Source organism: Rhamphochromis longiceps, linkage group LG18, assembly GCF_057381845.1.
Source record: "Rhamphochromis longiceps isolate RC_006_pf linkage group LG18, R_longiceps_female_GT1.1, whole genome shotgun sequence".
NCBI classification, from domain to species: Eukaryota; Metazoa; Chordata; class Actinopteri; order Cichliformes; family Cichlidae; genus Rhamphochromis; species Rhamphochromis longiceps.
This window is the reverse complement of record NC_140574.1, coordinates 10,050,065-10,070,544: the sequence shown is the minus strand read 5'-3', so window position 1 is coordinate 10,070,544 and position 20,480 is coordinate 10,050,065. Positions and strand designations below refer to the sequence as shown.

At 40.0% G+C, this 20,480-nt stretch overlaps 2 protein-coding genes across 2 annotated transcripts; both read right to left on the bottom strand.

The window, feature by feature from the left end:
• Positions 1-5,046: 5,046 nt before the first annotated feature.
• rabggtb (Rab geranylgeranyltransferase subunit beta) lies at positions 5,047-9,033 on the bottom strand. The gene is given in 11 exon segments (XM_085390015.1): positions 5,047-5,459; positions 5,651-5,800; positions 6,314-6,439; positions 6,871-6,981; positions 7,280-7,332; positions 7,438-7,543; positions 7,848-8,045; positions 8,347-8,454; positions 8,789-8,811; positions 8,814-8,868; positions 9,028-9,033. Coding segments are annotated over 11 exon segments (1,077 nt in total). The 3' UTR covers positions 5,047-5,318.
• Positions 9,034-10,143: 1,110 nt separating this feature from the next.
• Positions 10,144-18,073, bottom strand: acadm (acyl-CoA dehydrogenase medium chain). The gene is made up of 12 exons (XM_085389439.1): positions 17,984-18,073; positions 17,164-17,275; positions 16,902-16,999; positions 16,160-16,229; positions 15,782-15,882; positions 14,881-14,961; positions 12,561-12,691; positions 12,291-12,399; positions 11,910-12,050; positions 11,039-11,134; positions 10,675-10,923; positions 10,144-10,593 (listed from the first exon to the last, which is right to left on the bottom strand). The coding sequence occupies exons 1-12, from the start codon at positions 17,996-17,998 to the stop codon at positions 10,522-10,524; spliced, it is 1,275 nt and encodes a 424-aa protein (XP_085245565.1). The 5' UTR covers positions 17,999-18,073; the 3' UTR covers positions 10,144-10,521.
• Positions 18,074-20,480: the final 2,407 nt, after the last annotated feature.

Sequence of the window (20,480 nt, the reverse complement as noted above, 5' to 3'; positions counted from 1 at the left end):
TTTGAGTGATTTTAAATGTGTCAGAGTTTTTGCCAAACAGGAAGGTCTGAGTGTTTCAGAAACGGTTGGACTATTCTGATTTTCCCACACAATCACCTCACATTCTATCACATGTCAGAGGTCAGACTGCTTTGACTGATAGGAAAGTAACTCAAATAACCACTCGTTACAACCACAGTATGTAGAAGGGAATCTCTGAATACAGCACCGTGAACCTTGAAGCAGCTGAGCCACGGCAGCAGAAGAGTTTTGAAAGGTTTTCCTTTGGTCATGTTGCACTTTTTAGAGTGAAATAACTGCAAAAATGATTCACACAGCTTAACCCTCTGATGCATGAATTATGAAAGCCTTGGTCAAGATTTTTTTCTTAAGTGCTTTTATTCTTCTCAGGACATGAAAAAAAATGTTCAACTCTTTTTTCCCCAAAAATATGTTTTTTTATAAAGTTATAAACTTGTCCACTCCAGTGGATTACATGCGCCTGAGCACTTAGCATGAAATACTGTGAATTTACTATAAAAATTTATTACCTTGTGTTCTATTGTAAATATACAAACACTTGTTTGCTTGTATCCTTTGAAAAACATCTCAGCAATTTTTTTGGAACTTTCAACTCATAAGGCCCCAATGTTTAGACGTAAATAACAAAACCAATCAACAGTCCTAGCTGTGAATCCTACACCTGAATATGGCAAACTATCTCCAACAAGAGAAACATTTTTGAGTCTACACAGTTCTATAACGATGCAGGACAGTATTACCAAGCCCTTAGTAGCATGCTGGAAGAAAACACAAACTGACATCTTAGTCTCTGCATCTCCAAACACTTCTGTGTTCATCACACCTAGGCTGTCCGTAGTTCCTATGTCTCTGTTCTGCTCTGGCAGCCACTCTCATCATCACTGGACTTATCACTGAACTCATCATCACTGCACTCATCAATGAAATCATCATCACTGGAGCTGGATGGAATTTCCTGGACTATTCTGTACGCTGCCTTATTCTTTGCTGCATTTGAAGTCTACAAAATATGATAAAATAATTATTATAGTAACTCAAACTACAGCTGATCTGCACAGAAATATACATTTTAAATGAGTAGCTTATAAATGTAACAATTATATGCTTACTTATAACCAAAACAGTCCCAAAAAACAGTGAGACAATTTATGACTTATGTTAAAAAAATATAGTGGGTAATGCATGATGTCCACTACAGTGGACACATGGTTAATCGTAGTTTTCTACATATTAGACATAACAATTTCTTATTCCAAACAGATAATATCCTTCCCTAGATGTTACTGCATATCATCATATTTTTTTTACCTGTTGGGCTCTTTTAGCATAGAAGGATTGACAGGATATGCCAGCAGTGGTCGGCAGGGGTGACAGTTTGTCTGCCATCTTTGATTCAGAGGAAATTTACTTGCAGTTGCACTAACTGAACACTGAATTGACCTCAATGGAGCATGGCAGCAGAGAGCACTCTAGAGGCTAATATGCAGTTCCACCATAGAAACCAATGCATTAAAGAGATATGTACGTTTTAGTAGCTGTCCACTCCAGTGACCACTATGCATCAGAGGGTTAAGTTACCGTGCTCACAAGATGAAATGTTTGCATATCACACATGCAAAGATGCTAAAGTAACAGCAGACACAGGTTACAGCTTCAAAAGCAAACCAACAGCAAAAAAAACCCCCCAATATTTAAAACTAAAATATTAATTGTTGTTTAATTGTCTTTCATTTAAAAATCTCCCACATTTCAGTGCTCCAGCTCACCCAGTGTGAAAAATGCATGTTCCTCTTTTCATTTTTTAAATAGTTTTCCATTTTTAAGTAACATCACAGTGTGAGGGGCTTACTTGGGGTTATGGGTAAACATTAAACCAAAACCTTTAATCAAGAAATCAGCACATTATTCCACAATGAAAAATAATCATCACTCAGTATCACCATAATTAGCCCCATGCGAGCCAAATGAAACAGCCTGTCCAAATTCAAATTCAAATTCAAATTTTATTTGTCACGTACACAGTCATACACAGTACGATATGTAGTGAAATGCTTGGACAACTGCTCGTGACCTAAAGAGAACAAAAAAGGAAAAGGCTATGAATAAGATAGGAAATAAATATGAAAAATTAAAAAGGGTAAATTTAACTAGGAAGGAATAAAATATAAATTAAGGTTAAAAATGAAATAACTGTACAACACAAATTAGAATGAAGGGTAAATTTAACTGGGAAGAATAAGATAAAGATAAATATATAAATTAAAGTTGAAAATAAAATAACTGTACAACAAAATACACAATATAGAACTATATAAGAATGTATGAAGAAATCTAAATCTAAATAAATATATACACAATAACAGCAGCTGTACAAGTATTAACCGGAAATGAAGAATATAGTGACCAGTGTTGTGTAAAACCAAAGTCCAGAAAGTCCAGTGTGTGTGTAAGAACCATATGTGTGGGTCAGTACTGTGTGGTGGTGTGATTGAGAGACCGTATCGCCTGCGGGAAGAAGCTCCTCCTCAGTCTCTCTGTGTTGGTCTTCAGGGAGCGGAATCGCTTTCCTGACCTCAACAGAGAGAACAGTCTGTTGTTGGGATGGCTGAGGTCCTTCACGATCTTCCTGGCCTTGGTCCAGCACCGCCTGCTGTAGATTGAGTGCAGGTCAGGGAGCTCGGAGCGGATGGTGCGCTCAGCTGACCGCACAACCCTCTGTAGAGCTCGTCTGTCCTGCATGGTGCTGTTCCCGAACCAGGTTAAGATGTTTCCCGTCAGGATGCTCTCTATGGTGCACGAGTAAAAGTTCCTGAGCACCTTGGAGGGCAGTTGGAAGTCTCTCAAGCGTCTGAGGTGGTAGAGACGCTGTCGGGCCTTTTTCACCACGGTGTTGATGTGACAGGACCATGACAGGTCCTGCGTGATGTGAACTCCGAGGTCCATTAGTGATAATCTAGCTGTAATATAGGAGAAAAACAAAGGAGGTATTTTCTCTGCATTATTTACCTCTTTTGATTTTTCTTATATTATATTCATATTTTTACAGCAGTAGGTCTGAATCCTCCTTACCGCTGATCATTACACCTTTTCTTCCACCATGGAGTAATCAGCTTCATCTAAAAACCTGTTAGTATTTTATTGGTAGTCGATTGAAGTTTACCTGAGCATGAGAGGCAGCAGATGGCCTTCCTCTTTTGTTAGCTGAATAAGTAAAATAAACCAAACTGTTACCCTGGTCTGCAAAATGGATTTGTTTACTCTGTGGCTGTTCAAGTTCTGTGTAACTTTTATGTAGTTTGAAGTAAATTGCCACCATGGCACCTTTCTCACTTTGTCTTCTACAGCAGGGTAACAATAGATTCTTCTAAATTGAAGCCCAAATACGTAAATAGACTCGATGTGCATGTTAGAGATGAATTGCTATGGGATTTGAAAATTCAAAGCCCAAGTTTAGTTTAAGTCTTTGTGGGGCATTATTCAAATTTATTCACCAAAACACTATGGAGACTCTAAACTTGTATCACTTACAATTAATGTAAAAGTAGACTTTAACTTACACGTTTACTATTCGGATTTGGGGAAAAGTCTCAATATAGTTGCCTTCTTTTCATTTTCATTAGAGTCAAGTTTCAACTTGTATTTTAAATAAGCTCCAGCTGCTCAGTTAATCACACGGGGTCCAACAGCGACAGAGGCGGCGCCGCGTGTTTGATTTGGCTGATTTTTACATCAGAAGCTCTTCCTGACCCCAAGGGATTTGTGTTTCCTCCTGGAATCAAATTCATATTAATGACACAAAACGTATATTTTAAACAATCAAACAGAAATAAAGCAAAACAACATCATCATCAATCATATGGTCCTTTTAATGCTTGATCTGAAGATGCTTTTATGGGTTTGAGCGGCCTTTTCATCCCGACAATAAAATCTCGTTTTTGACATCATTTTTGTCTGTTGCAAGTTTGAATCATATCCAGAATGTACAATTACGGGAAGATAAAACTCCGATGACTGGCATTATTTATCTGCATTATCTTTGTTTGCTGACGAAGTCAATTTGTTTTTTATTTTAATATGTTTAGTGAGCAGAATCCATTGAAAACTGAACTTTAAAACTTATAATAACACAGGGGTCACTCTATGTGACTATTCATTTTGTATAGCAATAACATTTACTCAGTATTAAAAGCCCTTAAAAGGGGAAAACTAATAAGAACGAATGCTTTACCAACTCACTGATAATGTCTCTCTTTATTGACACTTAACAGTTAACAAAGAACAGATAGAAATTTAATTCTGTAAGACGAGAAGAGTGCACAAAGTGAACTTGAAGCTGTCTGAAAAGCCATTTCATTTGACGGTAAGACTGGAAATATTTCATGTTGCACGCACTGTGGAGGCAAATCTAACACAGCTGCACTGAGCAACATACATTTAAATAAATAGTGTAACTAGGATCCTGGATAAGACATTAAACGTACCAATGATAGTGTTTAAGCTCTGGGTGGTTCCAGTCACAAAGAGAACATTTTCTCTTTCCATAAAGCCCGCCAAAATAAGAGTCTGTGTAGGTTTTATTTTAATGCATGGAGAAAGCTGTCCTATGACGCATCTCCACTTCTAAAGCCTACTGAGCAGTGTTGCTCTTCACATGCTCTTATCAAATACATAATAAGCTAAAGGCAGGAAATTGAAAAAGCTCTAGCTTTATGTGTGACAACATACTAAAACAGCAAATCTAACTTTTACCTTTTCTCCCTCAGCCGAATTCATCTGACTCATCGCTTCCATTCTTCACTCTCAAGTTCAAAGCTGATAAGCTATGAATATTCCCAGTCATTCCAGTAACAAACATGATAATAAAGCACGATAGGACAGAATAGAAGGAACTTCTGGCCAAAGAAACTCATAACACTAATAGCTTCTTGGCTAGAGGACAAGCTGGAAGGTGATAACATCAGGAAGATGAAACATTTTAACTGTGAGCAAACTTTCACATTTTCCCCCACAAACTGACATAGTGAGTAAGTTGAGAAGTTGTTGTTGCATGTTGTTGAATGTTTTTGCATGATTTCCAGCCTTCTGCAAAGATGACACGTCAAAGCATCTTTTTAAGCCCCTCCTTTCGTTGCAGTGACACAAGAACACCGACTCGATGAGTAGCAGGAGGATTAAAACAGAGAGGTTCAGAGGAAGTCATGTCCAAACTGTGAGACTCTGTGCACCCGAAATCCAGCCGTGCCATGAGCTTCTGTTTTGTGCGGGTGGAAAAAGTGTCTGTGTGATGCATCAGAGGGTTAGCTGAGGAGGTCAGGCTGCAGGCCAATACGCTGAAGGACATCCTCGGGCATGCACAGCACCGGATTCACCGGTTTGATCTGTTCGTCTCCAAGCAGGGAGAGACCTGCAACCCCGAACAGGGTGTGGAAAGGATCCACCTGCAAAGGAGGATTAATAGGAATCAATAAGACTGATTATAGAGAAAATACTACAAAAGTGGGCCACAGAAATGGACCAAAACACTTCGCACTCAGTGTCTTTGAAACCACCTGCTTTACCTCACATGCAAAGACTTTTTTTCAGTCCAAAACATAAATATTCAAATTTAGATTCTTAAAATTCTTCTCACCATATCTCCTGGTCTATCGGCAAAACCTCCCGTCTCCTCGTCTTGACAGGCCAAAATAAACTTTCGCAGCTTGTCTTTGTCAATCCAGCGGATCCTGCCGATGATTTTCAGCGAGGCCAAAACCCACCACGAGTAGCACACATCTGGAAGCTGAATGATACCGAAAGTAAACCACAGCTGTTGCACGTATTTTCTGCCACATGCCGGTTCAGAATATGGAGGCAGCAGTCTGCAGAGACACTGAGAGCTCCCTCTACCCACTCCACCTCCTTTAGCTCCACTTTTCTTGGTAGGATATGTCTGAAACACCTCAACTAGGAGGCGTCAAGTCAGTCAGCCCAGTCAGTCTTAGTCAGATGCCTGACAACCTCAACTGCCTCCTTTTGATGTGGAGGAGTGGCTCTACTTTGAGGCCCAAAGAGGACAGAGAACCCAGCCACCCTTTGGAGGAAGCTGATCTCCTCCTTTCAGACACATTAATATTTTATTTAATCTTAAAAACTGTATTTATTACCAGGTAATCCAATAAATCATCAGCCTTTTCAATCTGCATTATTGCTTCTACAGCTCAAACTCTTCAACTGCGAAGGAGTCTGAACTTCAAACTATAAAACCAGATACTTTCATTAAGTAACTCAATACTTCACAGTGTTTGGCACAAACCTTCTCAGGTCGACCATTCAGGCCTCCAGACGGCAGCTGTCTCTCACACAGCCACCACCCCAGCAGGTCAGCGTTCAACTGGTGTAACTGGCCAGTGAGCGACAGGAAGCCAGTGCAGCAGTAAATCTGACAGACAGGAAGGAAAACACCGGAAATTGATTTAAATAACAACTGATCCTAAAGTGCCAAATTCACCACCATCCAGGTTGAACACGTCATCCTTACACTGCAACTGTCTTGGCCTCATTTATAAGTCAGCTTCATTCAACAAGACTGGTGTGCAGGAGCAAATCAGGCAGGAAGTGTCAACTTAACATATAATTCCTTTATTTTATTTTAGGTTGAAACTTAAAAGAGTTTTGCTGCTTTTGTTCAAAAAGATTGATTTACTGTCTGACAGCAATTCATTAAAAAATGAAATTGTTATGATTATTGAATCTATTGACAAATAATTGAAATTTTGCTCAATTCTATTTTCTATCAAATAGAAACAAAACACTTCTGAGAGTCTCCAAACTTTTCTGTGGGAGTAAATATCAGTATATCAGTGAACTCACCTGACCAGCATGAGACTCAGAACCAGGTCTGCATCCAAAGCCTCCATCAAAGTTCATACATGACAAAACAAACTCTACGGCTTTGTCAACATTGATCGTGTCCATCTTGCCCTGGGAAACAAAAAACATCTTAAAATGAAGTATAATGAGCTTAAATTAACAGTTTATTAAAACATGCTTGTTAAGACTTAAGAATGAAAGAGCTGTTGAGTCAACTGATGAACTTTGTGATATTGTGTAACTTTATTATTTATTTAGCCTCATTTTATCGACACAAAATAAAGTCCGATGCTCCCACATAACACTGCCGAGTAATGGACTTTCTAAAACAGGTTCAACTATAAAAAGTTTTAAGTTAAATAATAAATCATGTAAATAATAATTTACATGGAAAGACTAACATACGTACCAGTAATGCGAGTGTAGCAACAGCGCAGAAGGAAAACCGTGTGTCTATTTCTCCTGCAAAGACAAAAAAAATTTAGAAAAATTGTTCTTAGCTTTATTTATTTCTTCCCTAACTTAGAAGCACGTGTATTGTGGGATGTGAGAGTAAAACTCACTCACCCCACTTGTCCCCCGCAAAAGAGCCATCTTCCTGCTGCAGCCCTTTGACATATTCCACAACTTTGTCCACATCAATCGCATCTACGCTGTCATACAAGCACAAGATCTGAGGAAGAGAGTTCACAAAATACTAATAAACAAGAGAACATAAAATACACCATGTGCAGACCATTCAAGTTCCTTTACAGACCAGACACTATGGGACATAATTTGAGATGTTTATTTGAGCTAAATATAAGCAGCACTATGAAGAAAAATAAATAAACATCTAGAGGAATAAACACTAGAACTGCTAAAAAATTTTGCTAAAGAGGGGCCAATTCAGAAATATTAAAGCACATATAAATATTTAAAAGTTCAGTGTATCATCTAGAATTAAAGCTGTAGAGAATACGAGAGTAATCTGCTACCTGGACGGCACTGAGGGTGTAGAGCAGGTGGGGGTCATGTCCGATGCTGGCGCTGATGCCTCCACACTCGTGCTGACAAGCTTTGATGAAGTCTACGATCTCCTGCTGGTTCATTCTGGGTAGCTCCCCCATCAGGTCCATCACAGTCAGCCCCCAATAGATGCCGCTCATCCTCAAGTACTCAGACAGCGTGTACTCCTGACAAAACACCAAAGGTCAGCAGCGTTAGTTCAAAAACATTGGCTGCTTTTTAGTGATTGCCCCTCTGAACTCCAAAGTCTACCACAGAAGCTCAACTGGATTGTTATCTGGAGGTTTTGAAGACCACCCATTCAGCGACCCCTTTGAGTCCCACACTTTCTCATCCCATTCAGTAACTCCTCATCTTCTTTGGGTAGGATCATTGTCGGCGGGATGACAACGACTACCCTTTTCTTGCAAGTGGCCAAGCCCTGAATAGAAACACAGATATCAAGGCTCTGATGAGGCCTGTACTCACATAGTCGTCCTTTTTGGAGCCGTAGGCAGCGATGTAGTCTGCGTGTTTCTCCAGCAGCAGCGTGCTGGGAGCGTCGGGCTTTATGATCACATCTTTCACCTGGGTCCCCTGAAATTCAACACACATCAACAACACGTCAGACAGCCTTAAAACTCAATAACCTGAAAAAAATCAAACTTGGCTTCTTCCTCTTCGTAATCTAGCGCTGAGTTAACCCCTGTTTAGCAGATAAATGGCTGACTGTTAACATGATTCACGGCTTGTTGACAGGCTGCTACATGCTAACATCTTAGCCACTCTGCTAGCTGCTTTCACTGATTAGCGCGCTTGTGTGGGACTAAGTTTGGATAGACTAGAGGAAAGAGCACACTTACATAATATTTTATTGTAATGTTATCCTAAACTACACTCGTTATCACACTAGAAACAGGTCGCTAGTTACCATTCTGACATGATCCGGCGTTTTCCTTCTTCCTCTTCTACAACAATTCGGGCTGTTGGTTTGAAGCGCGTTATTGCCACCTATTGGTTTGGAAGGAGAACTGCAGCCTAAATCCTCATATTTGAAGTGATATTTGTTACTCGAATATATTTAAGCACAAATGTTCAGGTATCTTACTCAAGTCATTTATTTTTGCAGTGTTGGGGGAAAATTTCCCACTGCAATTATTTTTCCATAACCATCATGTGCAACTTCGAGCAAGGCACCACTGAAAACACTATGACCAGCTACATCACTGTGTGGTTTGGAAACTCCACCTGAATCACATAGTAAATGCAGCAGAAAAGATCACTGGTTGCTTCATTGCCCTCCCACCTCGACAACTGTAACACCTGCCTAGCAGTCAGTATTGTGGTGACCTCCTCCATCAGACTGATACACAGCTTCAAAATATTGAACTCCTTCCTTCCTCAACTCACTCCCCACTCTGTCCCCCTAGAAGACTGGATTCTAACAAACCCACACACGAGCAATGTGTCTTACACCTAGCCTTTACATAAAGGACATTAGTGCTGCTGTTGTGTCTTGAAGACTATATGGCTGTTATCTACACAGATTACTTCAATTACAGAACTGAAAATGAAGCAGACTTTTTAAAGTTAAAGAAGTTGTTTTAATAAATATAATGAATATTTGACAGATTCCTAACAAGTGAAGCTTGCAATAAAAAGAAATTAAAAAAACGACATGGTTGTGAATGCTGTCATTAGGTAATGAGCCCTCTCTCAGCACGTGGAGGACCCAGAAGAAATGAAATTTAGAAAAGACTCAAATTGCTTGTTTATTTAGCAAATGGGAGAAAGGAGAAGAAAGAAAAATAAATGTTTAGACTGAATGAAATAATTTATTCAGTGACAATTTATGGACACAATTCTCTATGATGTGACAACGGTCTATCGTCAGCTCATCCACACGTGCCTTGTCTGCACAGGTAAGCCGTAAAGCTGACGCTTTACACTGGATATTCATTTGAAATCTAGAAGAGACAGCAGCTAAATGTAAAATCAAACTGTTTTCAGACAGCATGCAATTTTACACTCATCAGTATGTTTACACATTCTGGCAAGAAATTCATTTCTACATTTAAAACCTTTTGTTTTTAAAAAAACAAGCAAAGATCAGTATGAGAGTCAGAACTGAGAGAAAAGGCTTAGAGTAAGGCATGAAGAAATTAATGACCATTTATCAAACTCCTGATGCAAAGAAGAGTGAATGTGATCAAACACCAATCACACTGTTCAAGTACTGCAGCAACAGAGTAAGGCTGAAGGTTAGAAAAAAGGACTAGGCTTGCACTAACTTTAGTCCCAACAGTTCTGGTTCATCAGCAGAAGCTTCACAGCACAACAGGCAATTGGTAGATCACACTATTAATGCTACACAATAGGCCCCCCACCATCATCATTAACAGAAACTTCTGTGATCAGGACATAGCTGTGTCATATTCTGCGACTTGATGGATTGGTGTAACTTATGGCATCGTGAATTATGAGGCAAAAGGAGGCTGATGAGTCTTGTTGATCTGGATCACTCTTGAAAACCGCAGTAGGATGAAGTGACATTAATGCAAAATTTTGATCGTTATCCTGAGTTCAAGTGGCCAAATAGAACAGAAACAAATACATTATGTATACCAAACACGAAAAGTAAGTTTAAATGATGATGAGCAGACTTCATTTCTTGGCTCTTCCCAGGTGTTCTCGGGCAATAATGAGCCTTTGGATCTGAGCTGTGCCCTCGTAGATCTACAAAAGAAATCAGATTAATTAAAGAAGATGAAGCTGAGATGGTGTAGTAGTGCATAGTTGCACATTATTGTCACCCACCTGGTAGATCTTTGCATCCCTCATGAGCTTCTCTACAGGGTACTCGCTATTGAAGCCGTTGCCTCCAAATATCTGAACAGCATCAGAGGCCACCTGATTGGCGATGTCCCCTGCGAAGGCCTTGGCGATGGAAGCGTAGTAGGTGTTTCTGCGGCCCTGGTCCACCTCCCAGGCAGCACGCTGGTACGCCATCCTAGCCAGCTCTACCTTCATCGCCATCTCAGCCAGGAGGAAGGACACAGCTTGGTGCTGCAAATCAAGAAACAGAAGCACGTTGATCTTTTCTTCATCTGAGTTTAAAACAAAAAGCAGTCCAATTAAGGATACCCAGATTTTAAAGGACAAACAAAATGCATGAACACACCTCAGCAATAACTTTGCCGAAGGTCTTCCTCTCCAGAGCGTAACTGGTGGCTTCGTCGAGCGCCCTCTGTGCCAGGCCGGTAGCTCCTGCTGCCACCTGCATTGGAGCAAATACATGAACCATGCTCAGACAAATCTTCAGCTACAAGTTTAAACTTTTGTCCTTAAATCTGGTGATGTTGCATCCACTGTTGTCCTTGTTTAGTTTCCTGCTGATGTTTTACTACATTTCAAAGTTCCTGTTGTAACAGAGGCAGCTCATAAACTGAAACAAAGCCAGGGTTTTCTTTGGCATTTTGCCTATATAGGATAGAGACAGTGGACTGACAGGAAAGCGGGGAGAGAGGGGAAAACAGGCCGCAAAGGACTTGAACCTGGACCGCTGCTTTTCTGGCCATGCAATCACATGGTCAACCACTGAGCCAAACTGGCACCCAATTATCACCATTTAAATCATGGTTCATATTTGTTAGCACACGTTTGAAAATTTAAGAGTCCACACTAGTGCATCTTTGTACTGCTGAGTCACACTCAAACTACAAGCTCAGAGACAACTTTGATCAATATTAGACAGTGAAAATAATAAGATATTCTCCTTAGCTGCAAGTGTTAATTCTCCAGGAGCACAATATATATCCCTTAAACTGTAGCAAGTTAAATTAGATTCAAATGACAGGGGGGGGGGGGGGACCCACTGCTTAACACCTTTAAAGACCAATAACTTCAGATTTTTGCACTCCAATTTCTAATCCTTTTATTTGCAGATATAATTTGATGCCAAAAGATGAATCATGTCTTTACTTCTTGTAAAGATGAAGCTATGCACAGTAGTCGTTACAGATGTTAGGTTTTGTCACAGCTGGAAAACTTACTGGTGGCCTGGTCATGTCAAAGGCACCCATGGCAATTTTGAATCCAGATCCCTCTCCGATCAGGACATTCTCCTTCGGTATTCTCACATCCTCAAAGGTAATGCCCCTCGTGTCAGAACACCTCTGGCCCATGTTCATTTCCTACAGGCACAAAAACAAAATAAAATTTAAAATGGGATACATTTACAAACTGAACATTTTTCCTCCTTTTATTACATATAATTTTTAACAAACAACAATCATTTGCACTACTCAGTAAATTATCTGACATTACACGTCTAATGTTTATAGAACAGAGCATCAAACTTCTGCAACATTTAAAATATGATTTACTCACTGAAGAATGTGCTTAATGTTTTAAAAGACTCTTTTTCAGCTCACCTTCCTTCCTATTTGAATTCCCGGAGTGTCTGCATCCACAATGAAGCCAGTAAAAGCCTTGCTGGCTGAACACTTGGGATCTGAGTTAGTGCGAGCAAGCAGGAAGTACCTAAAAGTATTAGAGACTAAATTACCAGACAGAAGTTGCTGTAGTAGTCAGAGAGAAAAGTAGTGCAAATTTCAGCATTCAGAGTGGCCTTGAGGACGAATGCCCTTTAAAACTGATCACTACAACTTTGCAATACATCAGCAGCAACTGTGAGCACACACCAGTTAGCTTTCCCTCCGTTGGTGATCCACATCTTCTGCCCATTAACAACATACTCATCGCCCATTTTTACGGCTCGTGTTTTGATGCCAGCCACGTCAGATCCTGCCCCGGGCTCAGTGACACAGTACGCCTGCAGAAACCCACACAGGAGTTAAAATGAGAACAGCAGCACCGTCTTTCATTGCATGTTTGCTGCTGTCAGCACACAGTAGTAAGGCACAGAGTTTATGGTCCTTTTTACAAGATAAATAAGGCATGACGGTATAACAAGAAGCACTCTGAACTGCCTTGTTGTTCAAAGTCTCCTACACAAACAAACTTTCCTTCATTTGTTACCATTTATTCTGTAAAGGGTATTAATAAACAAACTTGAAAGTTAAATGCTCTGTCATTGTGTTTGTTGTTGTTGGGTTGATTATTGACGTCACCTGCGCCCACCATATGTTAAGGTGGTGCTTTAAAAAGAGTCACAGCCACAGGTCGTAGAAACTGAAGCCACAGGCTGAAGTGTGTTTGTTTCTACCATATATTAAAGACATTTGTGATGCAACTGCCTGCCAGTGTCCTTCAAAGTTTTAGGTGGGTCATAGCGACTTAAAGATTACAAAAGTTCCTATAAAGAAGAACTTTCTGTGATAAAGCTCAAGAAGCGTCTACAGGAGGTGCTGGATTATACGCATGGAACATCAAACTGGCGATCCCAGTGGATGGAAAGGATGCACAGAGAGCACAAAAGGGTAGGCAACCAGTCATCAGACGGGCTCTCCACTGAAGTAGTGATCCACTTTTTAGCATCACCGAGCAGAACGGTTTGCACCCAAAAAAAAAAGTCATCTACAACAAGGTTCACAGAGTGGCAGGAGGTACAGATGGACACGCAAAGAGGACTTCAGGACATCCAGCATAAATCAACTTATCCAAACAGACAGTTAAGTAATCAGGAATTTTCTTTTTAAACCATCTTAAAAAATAAAAAATGTCAATTTACAAGCAACACTTAATTGCAATAACACCAAATTATTTCAATGAATGTAAAGACTCTGGACACCACTCCCTCTGTACAAACCATTTACCAAAATGAGGAGCAAACAATTAGTGGATTACAATTAAGAAATTAAAATCTAGGAAATTCTTTATTTGCACCAGAATCTAATGCCTCTGTATCAACTTTGTTGTTTAGTTGAAGAAGAAGTTAAGTTCTTTTTGTTTTTCCTAGAGCAACAAAATGTTCTTTTTAAAATTCTCGCTGCATGAAAGGCTCTAAAAGATCTCTCAGTTATGATTTGTCATTTGCTAATGTTGATAAAGGTCATCCAGTAGTGCTGCTAGATAAGCTCGTGAGTCCACTGAATATTACAGATTTCCACTGAGGTCTACGGAAGTCCGTCCACAGAATTCCTCATTAAATTAGCAGAAACAGTTTAGTAAGAACTCTCCCTTACAGAAACAGGAAGTCTCACTGGGTAGCCCTTTCAGTCCCAATTATGGAAATTCATTCATGGAGAAGTTTGAGCCTGATCATCTCCTGCTTATCCAGGGCCAGGTCTCAGAGGCAGCAGCCCAAGCAGAAGAGCCCAGACCTCCCTCTCCCCAGCCACCTCCTCCAGCTCATGGCACACCGAGGTGTGCCCAGGCCAGCCAAAAGACATAATCTCTGCCTCCTCCTGGTAGGACATGCCCAGAACGCCTTACCCAAGAGGCACCAAGAAGGAATCTCAATCAGATCCTCAAACCATATCAGCTTGCTCATTGTGCCATATGGCAACGGCACCTCTGCTCGGACTCCCTCCCAAATGACTGAAATTCTCACCCCATCACCAAGGAAGGGGCCAGCCAGTCCAGAGAAAACCACCACTTGCATCCACATCTTATTTTTTTTGGTCACTACCCAGAGCTCATAGCCATAAGTGAGGTTAGTGATTTAGAGGGATAAATCAACAGCCTCCAGCTGACACTGCAGAGGCTCGCACCCAAGTGTGAAACAGCAAGAATGAGAATTAGCACCTAAAAATATGACGCCATCATTCTCCACAAGAAACACCTGAACTGAATGTTTGTAAGTACTTTAATTCTAGATGACAGTTTGGCACATTGACACTTAACTAAAATCAAGAGTAGTAACCATGACAGTTAAAGATCTAATATTTCCCTATCAAATATTACAGAGGAAAGAAATATTCCTTAAAATATATGAGGGCACTCTTATCTGTATGCATGTTCTGCAGTAGATGATTGAACTACTGCAGAACAAGCAATATCACTAGATGCTGCATTCTTCCAAATATCAAATCATGTCATCGTTTCCAATTAAATACTTACACACATGAGAGGCTCCTCAGTCAGCCGTCCCAGGTATTTCTTCTTCTGTGCATCACTGCCAGCAATAATGACAGGCATTTGCTGTGTGGGGGAAAACAGATACAGTTCATTCTAACACAGCTACTCTTCTCCTCTGTGCTCAATATGCATGAAATAAACTTTGGGAAAACATCATTAGCCTTATTTTCTTAACATGAAATACTTTTGTACGTGTGAATCTAAACAGCTGGCTGATGAACAGTCAAAAGCCGGCTCCAGAGAGCCCGTGATGGCTGATTACATAAACCCCCAAGTTTCCCCCCGGGTTCAAAATAACCTTTTAATCGTCCCTGATATGAGTTCTGTCCTGCTGCCAAACTCTTGTTTATTGGCTTTCGTTTTAAATTGTCTTCTTGGTAAATGGACTGTATTTGTATAGCGCTTTACTTAGTCCGTAAGGACCCCAAAGCGCTTTACACTACATTCAGTCATCCACCCATTCACACACACTGGTGATGGCAAGCTACATTGTAGCCACAGCTGCCCTGGGGCGCACTGACAGAGGTACCTGCTCCGATTCCTGTCCATATGTACTGAAAAATTATGCCTCTCTGGCTAAGACTTCTCCTTTTCCCTTACTTTAGGAGACATTTTCTCCTCTGAATGTGGAATGAGAGTCAGATTCTGATAATATATGGCCCCTTGAAGCAAAATTGTATTTGTAATAATTTGCTAAATAAACAATATGCTTGGCAGCAGTCTATTTTTGGTGGATCAGTTGCAACAACAGGTTCTAAAACATATTTAAACAAGTTACAAAGCCAGTTTAAAGGCTCTAAATCTGGTTCTAGGTTTGTGTCTTGGTGGGCCTTAAATAAATAAATAAATAAATAAATAAATAAGCAAGCTGTGAATAACTTACTCCGAGAGAGTTTGCCTCCATGGCAGTTTGCATCCCTGTGCATCCATAAGCCAGTTCCTCTGTGATGAGGCAGCTGTCAAAGCTCGACAAACCCATTCCACCTGAAAACAAAGAGGAACAAATAAGGTTTTCAAATGCAGTGTTCAGTGTGTCGAGTTTCCTGAAATTAACACATGTCCACTGCCATTTTCCCCCAGGAACAGCAAACATGGTCACACTAGGCAACAACATTACAGCTATCTGTATTATCTCTTTATGTAAAGGCAACATGTATGGTATGATGGAGACTGCACTAATATTTTACCTGTGAATGAATCTCATCCATGCAAAGCAAAGTTTAGAATGAGCCACTAAATTTCAAATAAGAATGCAACACACCATATTCCTGTGGAATGTGACCGTTAACCAGACCAAGCTCCCACGCCTTCTTGATGATGGGGAAAGGATACTGTAAAGGGAGACAACATGTCAGTGTTACCACTTTTAATTTCGTTGTACCTGTAACAATGACAAAGACATTATGTTTCTGATTGTGATTCTACTAAGCCTCTAACAATCATGCCAAAGGAAAAAAAATAGAAAGGTTAAAGACAAGTCTGTGTACACAAGCAAATATCCACACACACACACACAGTTTTTGTCCGCTAGAGTGGGATTTTCACGGCATATTCTGCACCAAAATCTGTGCGTTCATCATTTGTTTGAAGCCAGCTCACCTCCTGCAACCACTTTTCTGAGAATATGCGATTCTTTTGTGGTTCGGACTCCTGACATTTCTTTGTAAGTGGAGGAACACCAAAGTAACTGCTTATAGGAGCTTGCTTCTTCGACATCTTTACGACTTCTAAACAAATGTCTGTCCTCCTCCAGAAAATCTTATGTACGCAAACACGCGTTGCAACTTCTTATCTGATGCGCGTCTTTTATTTTGACAGCGAATGCGCACCTGCGGACCACTTATGTGCACCCCTGACTATAGACCTACTAAGTGATAACCGTAATTGAAAATCTCTACAGACATCAACAGTACAAGCACATCTACATATATGAAGTTAAAAAAAAAAAATTTTTTTTTTAAATTTGACAATCGCTACAGCAGCCCAATCCTCGCTTTACTCACTTCACCACTCTTGTCATAAGCAGGAGCAACAGGTATGATCTCTTCTCGTGCAAACCTCCTCGCCAACTGCTGGAACTCCTTCTGCTGATCGGTCAACTCTGTGGGCCAAAGAAGCAACAAAGCATTTTAGCTTTATTTTAATAGATCCCTATAAACTACATCACTGGAAGGGTTATTTGCTAAACAAGAATTTCATGCATCAGTTACATGAGACCCTACTTTAAAAACAAAATGATATTACCAAGGCCTACAGCCTATTTACCAAATGAGAAGCCAAGGGGTGGAGCAGGGCTGCTGGAAGATGCTGTGGCACTGGCTGTAGCTGTAGAAGAGCTCTGCAGACGGATCCCACACCGCACACCAGCTCTGAGGACCTGTATGTAAAAAATATAGGTATGCATCAGACAGTTTGTGACACCTCACACCTGTTAAATTAAAAACTTAAGAATCATTAATCACCACCCATGAAAATGACACAAAAAGCCTAATGTGAGGGCACTTTCTTAGCACTGCGAGTTTCCTGTTCGTGAATTCTTTACTCATATTCATAAGCCTGTGAGCCGTGGTAATGTTTGGCTGCAACCCAGGAATAGGAGCATTAATGGTTGAGTTATTTGTCTTTTACTGCCGTGTTTGACAGTTGTGTCTTCATATTCCTGTTTACTTCTGTAACAGTGCTTTTCAATCGCTTGTTTGTTTGCTGAGATGTAACATTGAGATTTATAAAGGGGTAGAGTCTGTCTCTTAAATTTCTTTGAAAACTCCAATGTTGCCTAGTCCAATTTAAAAAGGTAAACCTTTTGGTGTAACTAATGCACTAATGCGTATTTTGACAATATAAAATTACGTGTAGATTTAGGAGAAACCTTTTTACATGTAGACTAAATGAACAGTCCTCTGATAACGTCTCATAACGCTACAGCACTGAGCTAGCTAACGCTAGCGTGTGACGTAGTCGCTAAACGTGCAGAAAATCGGATGAAGATCGATAAACTGTCAATCGGGAGGTGCTCACAGAAAATCTTTAAGGAGTTAACCCACAACAGAGACAGGTAGATCATTGTTAAGATAGAGAATTTTACCTTGTTCAGCAGCATTGTTATTGCACCAGAGGACTCTCTACACTAACCGTGTTCTACCTTTGCCCTACTTCTACATAAGCGTCCTCTCACCCAATCAAAGCAGTGACATTAGTCACGTGTCATTGGTTGGCCGTGACTGTGACTTTTACCCCAGTTAGTTACTTAAAAGCTTCACCTTACAGCAGATATCACTTTAAAATGCGTTAAAGCACAGAAAGATTACTTTAGCCAAATAAAACGAAACTAAACCTAGATGTTTTTCCCCCAAAAAATAATCATTAACTAAAATAAAACACGACCAAGATTAGGCTTTAGTGCACATTTATGGAGAATTTGTACAGGTGGAAAGTAACGAAGTACAAATACTTAGTTACTGTACTTACGTAGAATTTTCAGGCATCTGTACCTAACTTGAGTAGTTTTGTTTTCTGACAACTTTTTACATTTACTCCCTACATTTTTAAACAAATATCTGTACTATCTACTCCTTACATTTCAAAACAGACTTTACTTTTGACTTAACGCATTTGAGGGAACTTATTATTATTATTTCAAACATCAAACCAATTTCACCATAAACAGTGACGCATGAAAGGCAATCCTGTTCTCTGTGGTATTTAATAAACTGAAAATTTAAAGCTCACTTGTAAGTCCTGTGTTTTTTAATCAGATGTTAGAATCAGATTTTTTTTTCATATTGTGAAACCTGCTGCAAAACAAACCATAGCAGACTAACTGTGTTTTTAAAAGGTTGCATTAAAATCCGCTGCTTTTTAGCACAGGGTAAACAGGTTAGCTGGTTGTACTGTGATGGATTTAAAGTTACGGTGTGTGAATGGTGAACAGTGGTTGTGGTGCTCATGGTCAGAGTCAGGTCACATCAAGTGTAGCTGAGATGAATTTGAATTTAAGCTGATGATGCTTAGATTCATTGACTGAATTCCACCTTCATACAAACTGTACTGTCTAATATAAAGGCAGCATAAACAGTGTGCTGTCAGTGCAGAGGATGGAAATCAGCCAGGCCAACATTAAACATCTGCTGACATCTTGTTGAATTTAGGTGTGCAAGAAAATCTACTCATAAGAAATTACTGCGAGTTGTGATTCTTTTCTCCACACTGAGCCACTACAACTAATTTTAGGTTTCCCCCTCCTGCTGAATCCCACTTTAACCTCGTTCCTACTCGTTTTCCTGTTAAGAGGCAAAGTCAGTGTGATCAACTATATTATTATTGTGTATTATTATTATTGAGACAACACAATCAAAGGTTCTGAATATTTTGAAATGATTTAATAATTTAGGTGAGCTTATTGATCCAAATATCAATAGTATCAGTACCACCACTGCTATTGGTACTGGATCAATACTAGCACAATAGTATCAATACTTCATGCTCATTAAAAAAATGTTCAAAAAGCTCTTCCCAGGAGGGTGACACGGTTGCCCCCCTGGTGGTCTTCCTCGGGTCCTCGTACTCTGGGACCTCTGGATGTCTAGGGCCTGGATCTCCTCCATACCTGCTTCATGCTCTGGGGGACGGGGCTATGGCTCCCCACACTCCGTGCTGATCCACACAGGTGTTCACAGACACAAACTACACCTTTGTTGGCTGCTACCTCAAATCACATTGTGCGCTGTCAATCATGCGTACTGCACAGTAACATGTAATATTTAGTATCTACTGTTAGCTACTGTTAGCTACTTTATTGTGATGGTGTTGTATTTATTATGTTGCTCTTTTTTGTTTGTTTTCTCTTCTGTTTTTTCTTATCTCCATACAGGTGATCCAGGTGTTTTGTTTGTTTTTCAATTCTTTCTTTCCCCTTTCTCACCATCTCTTCTCCCCTCTATTTTTCTTTCTCTCCCTCTCTTTCTTTCATTCTTTCTCCCTGTCCTATCCCCCAGTCATGTCTACCCCGTCTGTAACAACCGAAAATCAAGTAAAATAAATACTTAATTATAATAAAGGTCAATCAAATATGACAAGGCCATGATGATCCAATTGGTAAAGTAAATCCGCTTGGCATCTTTCTTGGCCTTCAGACAACAATTCTGATGGCTAAAGATCCAAACGGGACAGGCAAAAAAAAAAAAAAGTGGCAGGATGTACTGTGAAGTGTACAGGGCTCTACTCTGCACAGATTCAAAAAAATGCTGCAAAACTGATACTGCAAAAGCAACCTGAGAGTTTCTCAAACTAAAGAAATGAGATATTCTTTAATGGTCAAGTCAACCCAACAGAGCATGCTTTTCAGGCCTGGCAGAGCAGGACAGGACAGGTGATGTCCATGAGTTTTTCAGCTATTGACTACAAAAGGTGTCTATGATACAGTTACTAAATGATTTTGAAGTACTGCATCTGTTTTCTGGACAGGAAACACTCAAACTCTCTATTAAAAGTTGAGTAGTTTTGAATATTTGCAAAACATATTTTAGTCTATCGAACACATTTTAATATTACAGGGAGTGCAGAATTATTAGGCAAGTTGTATT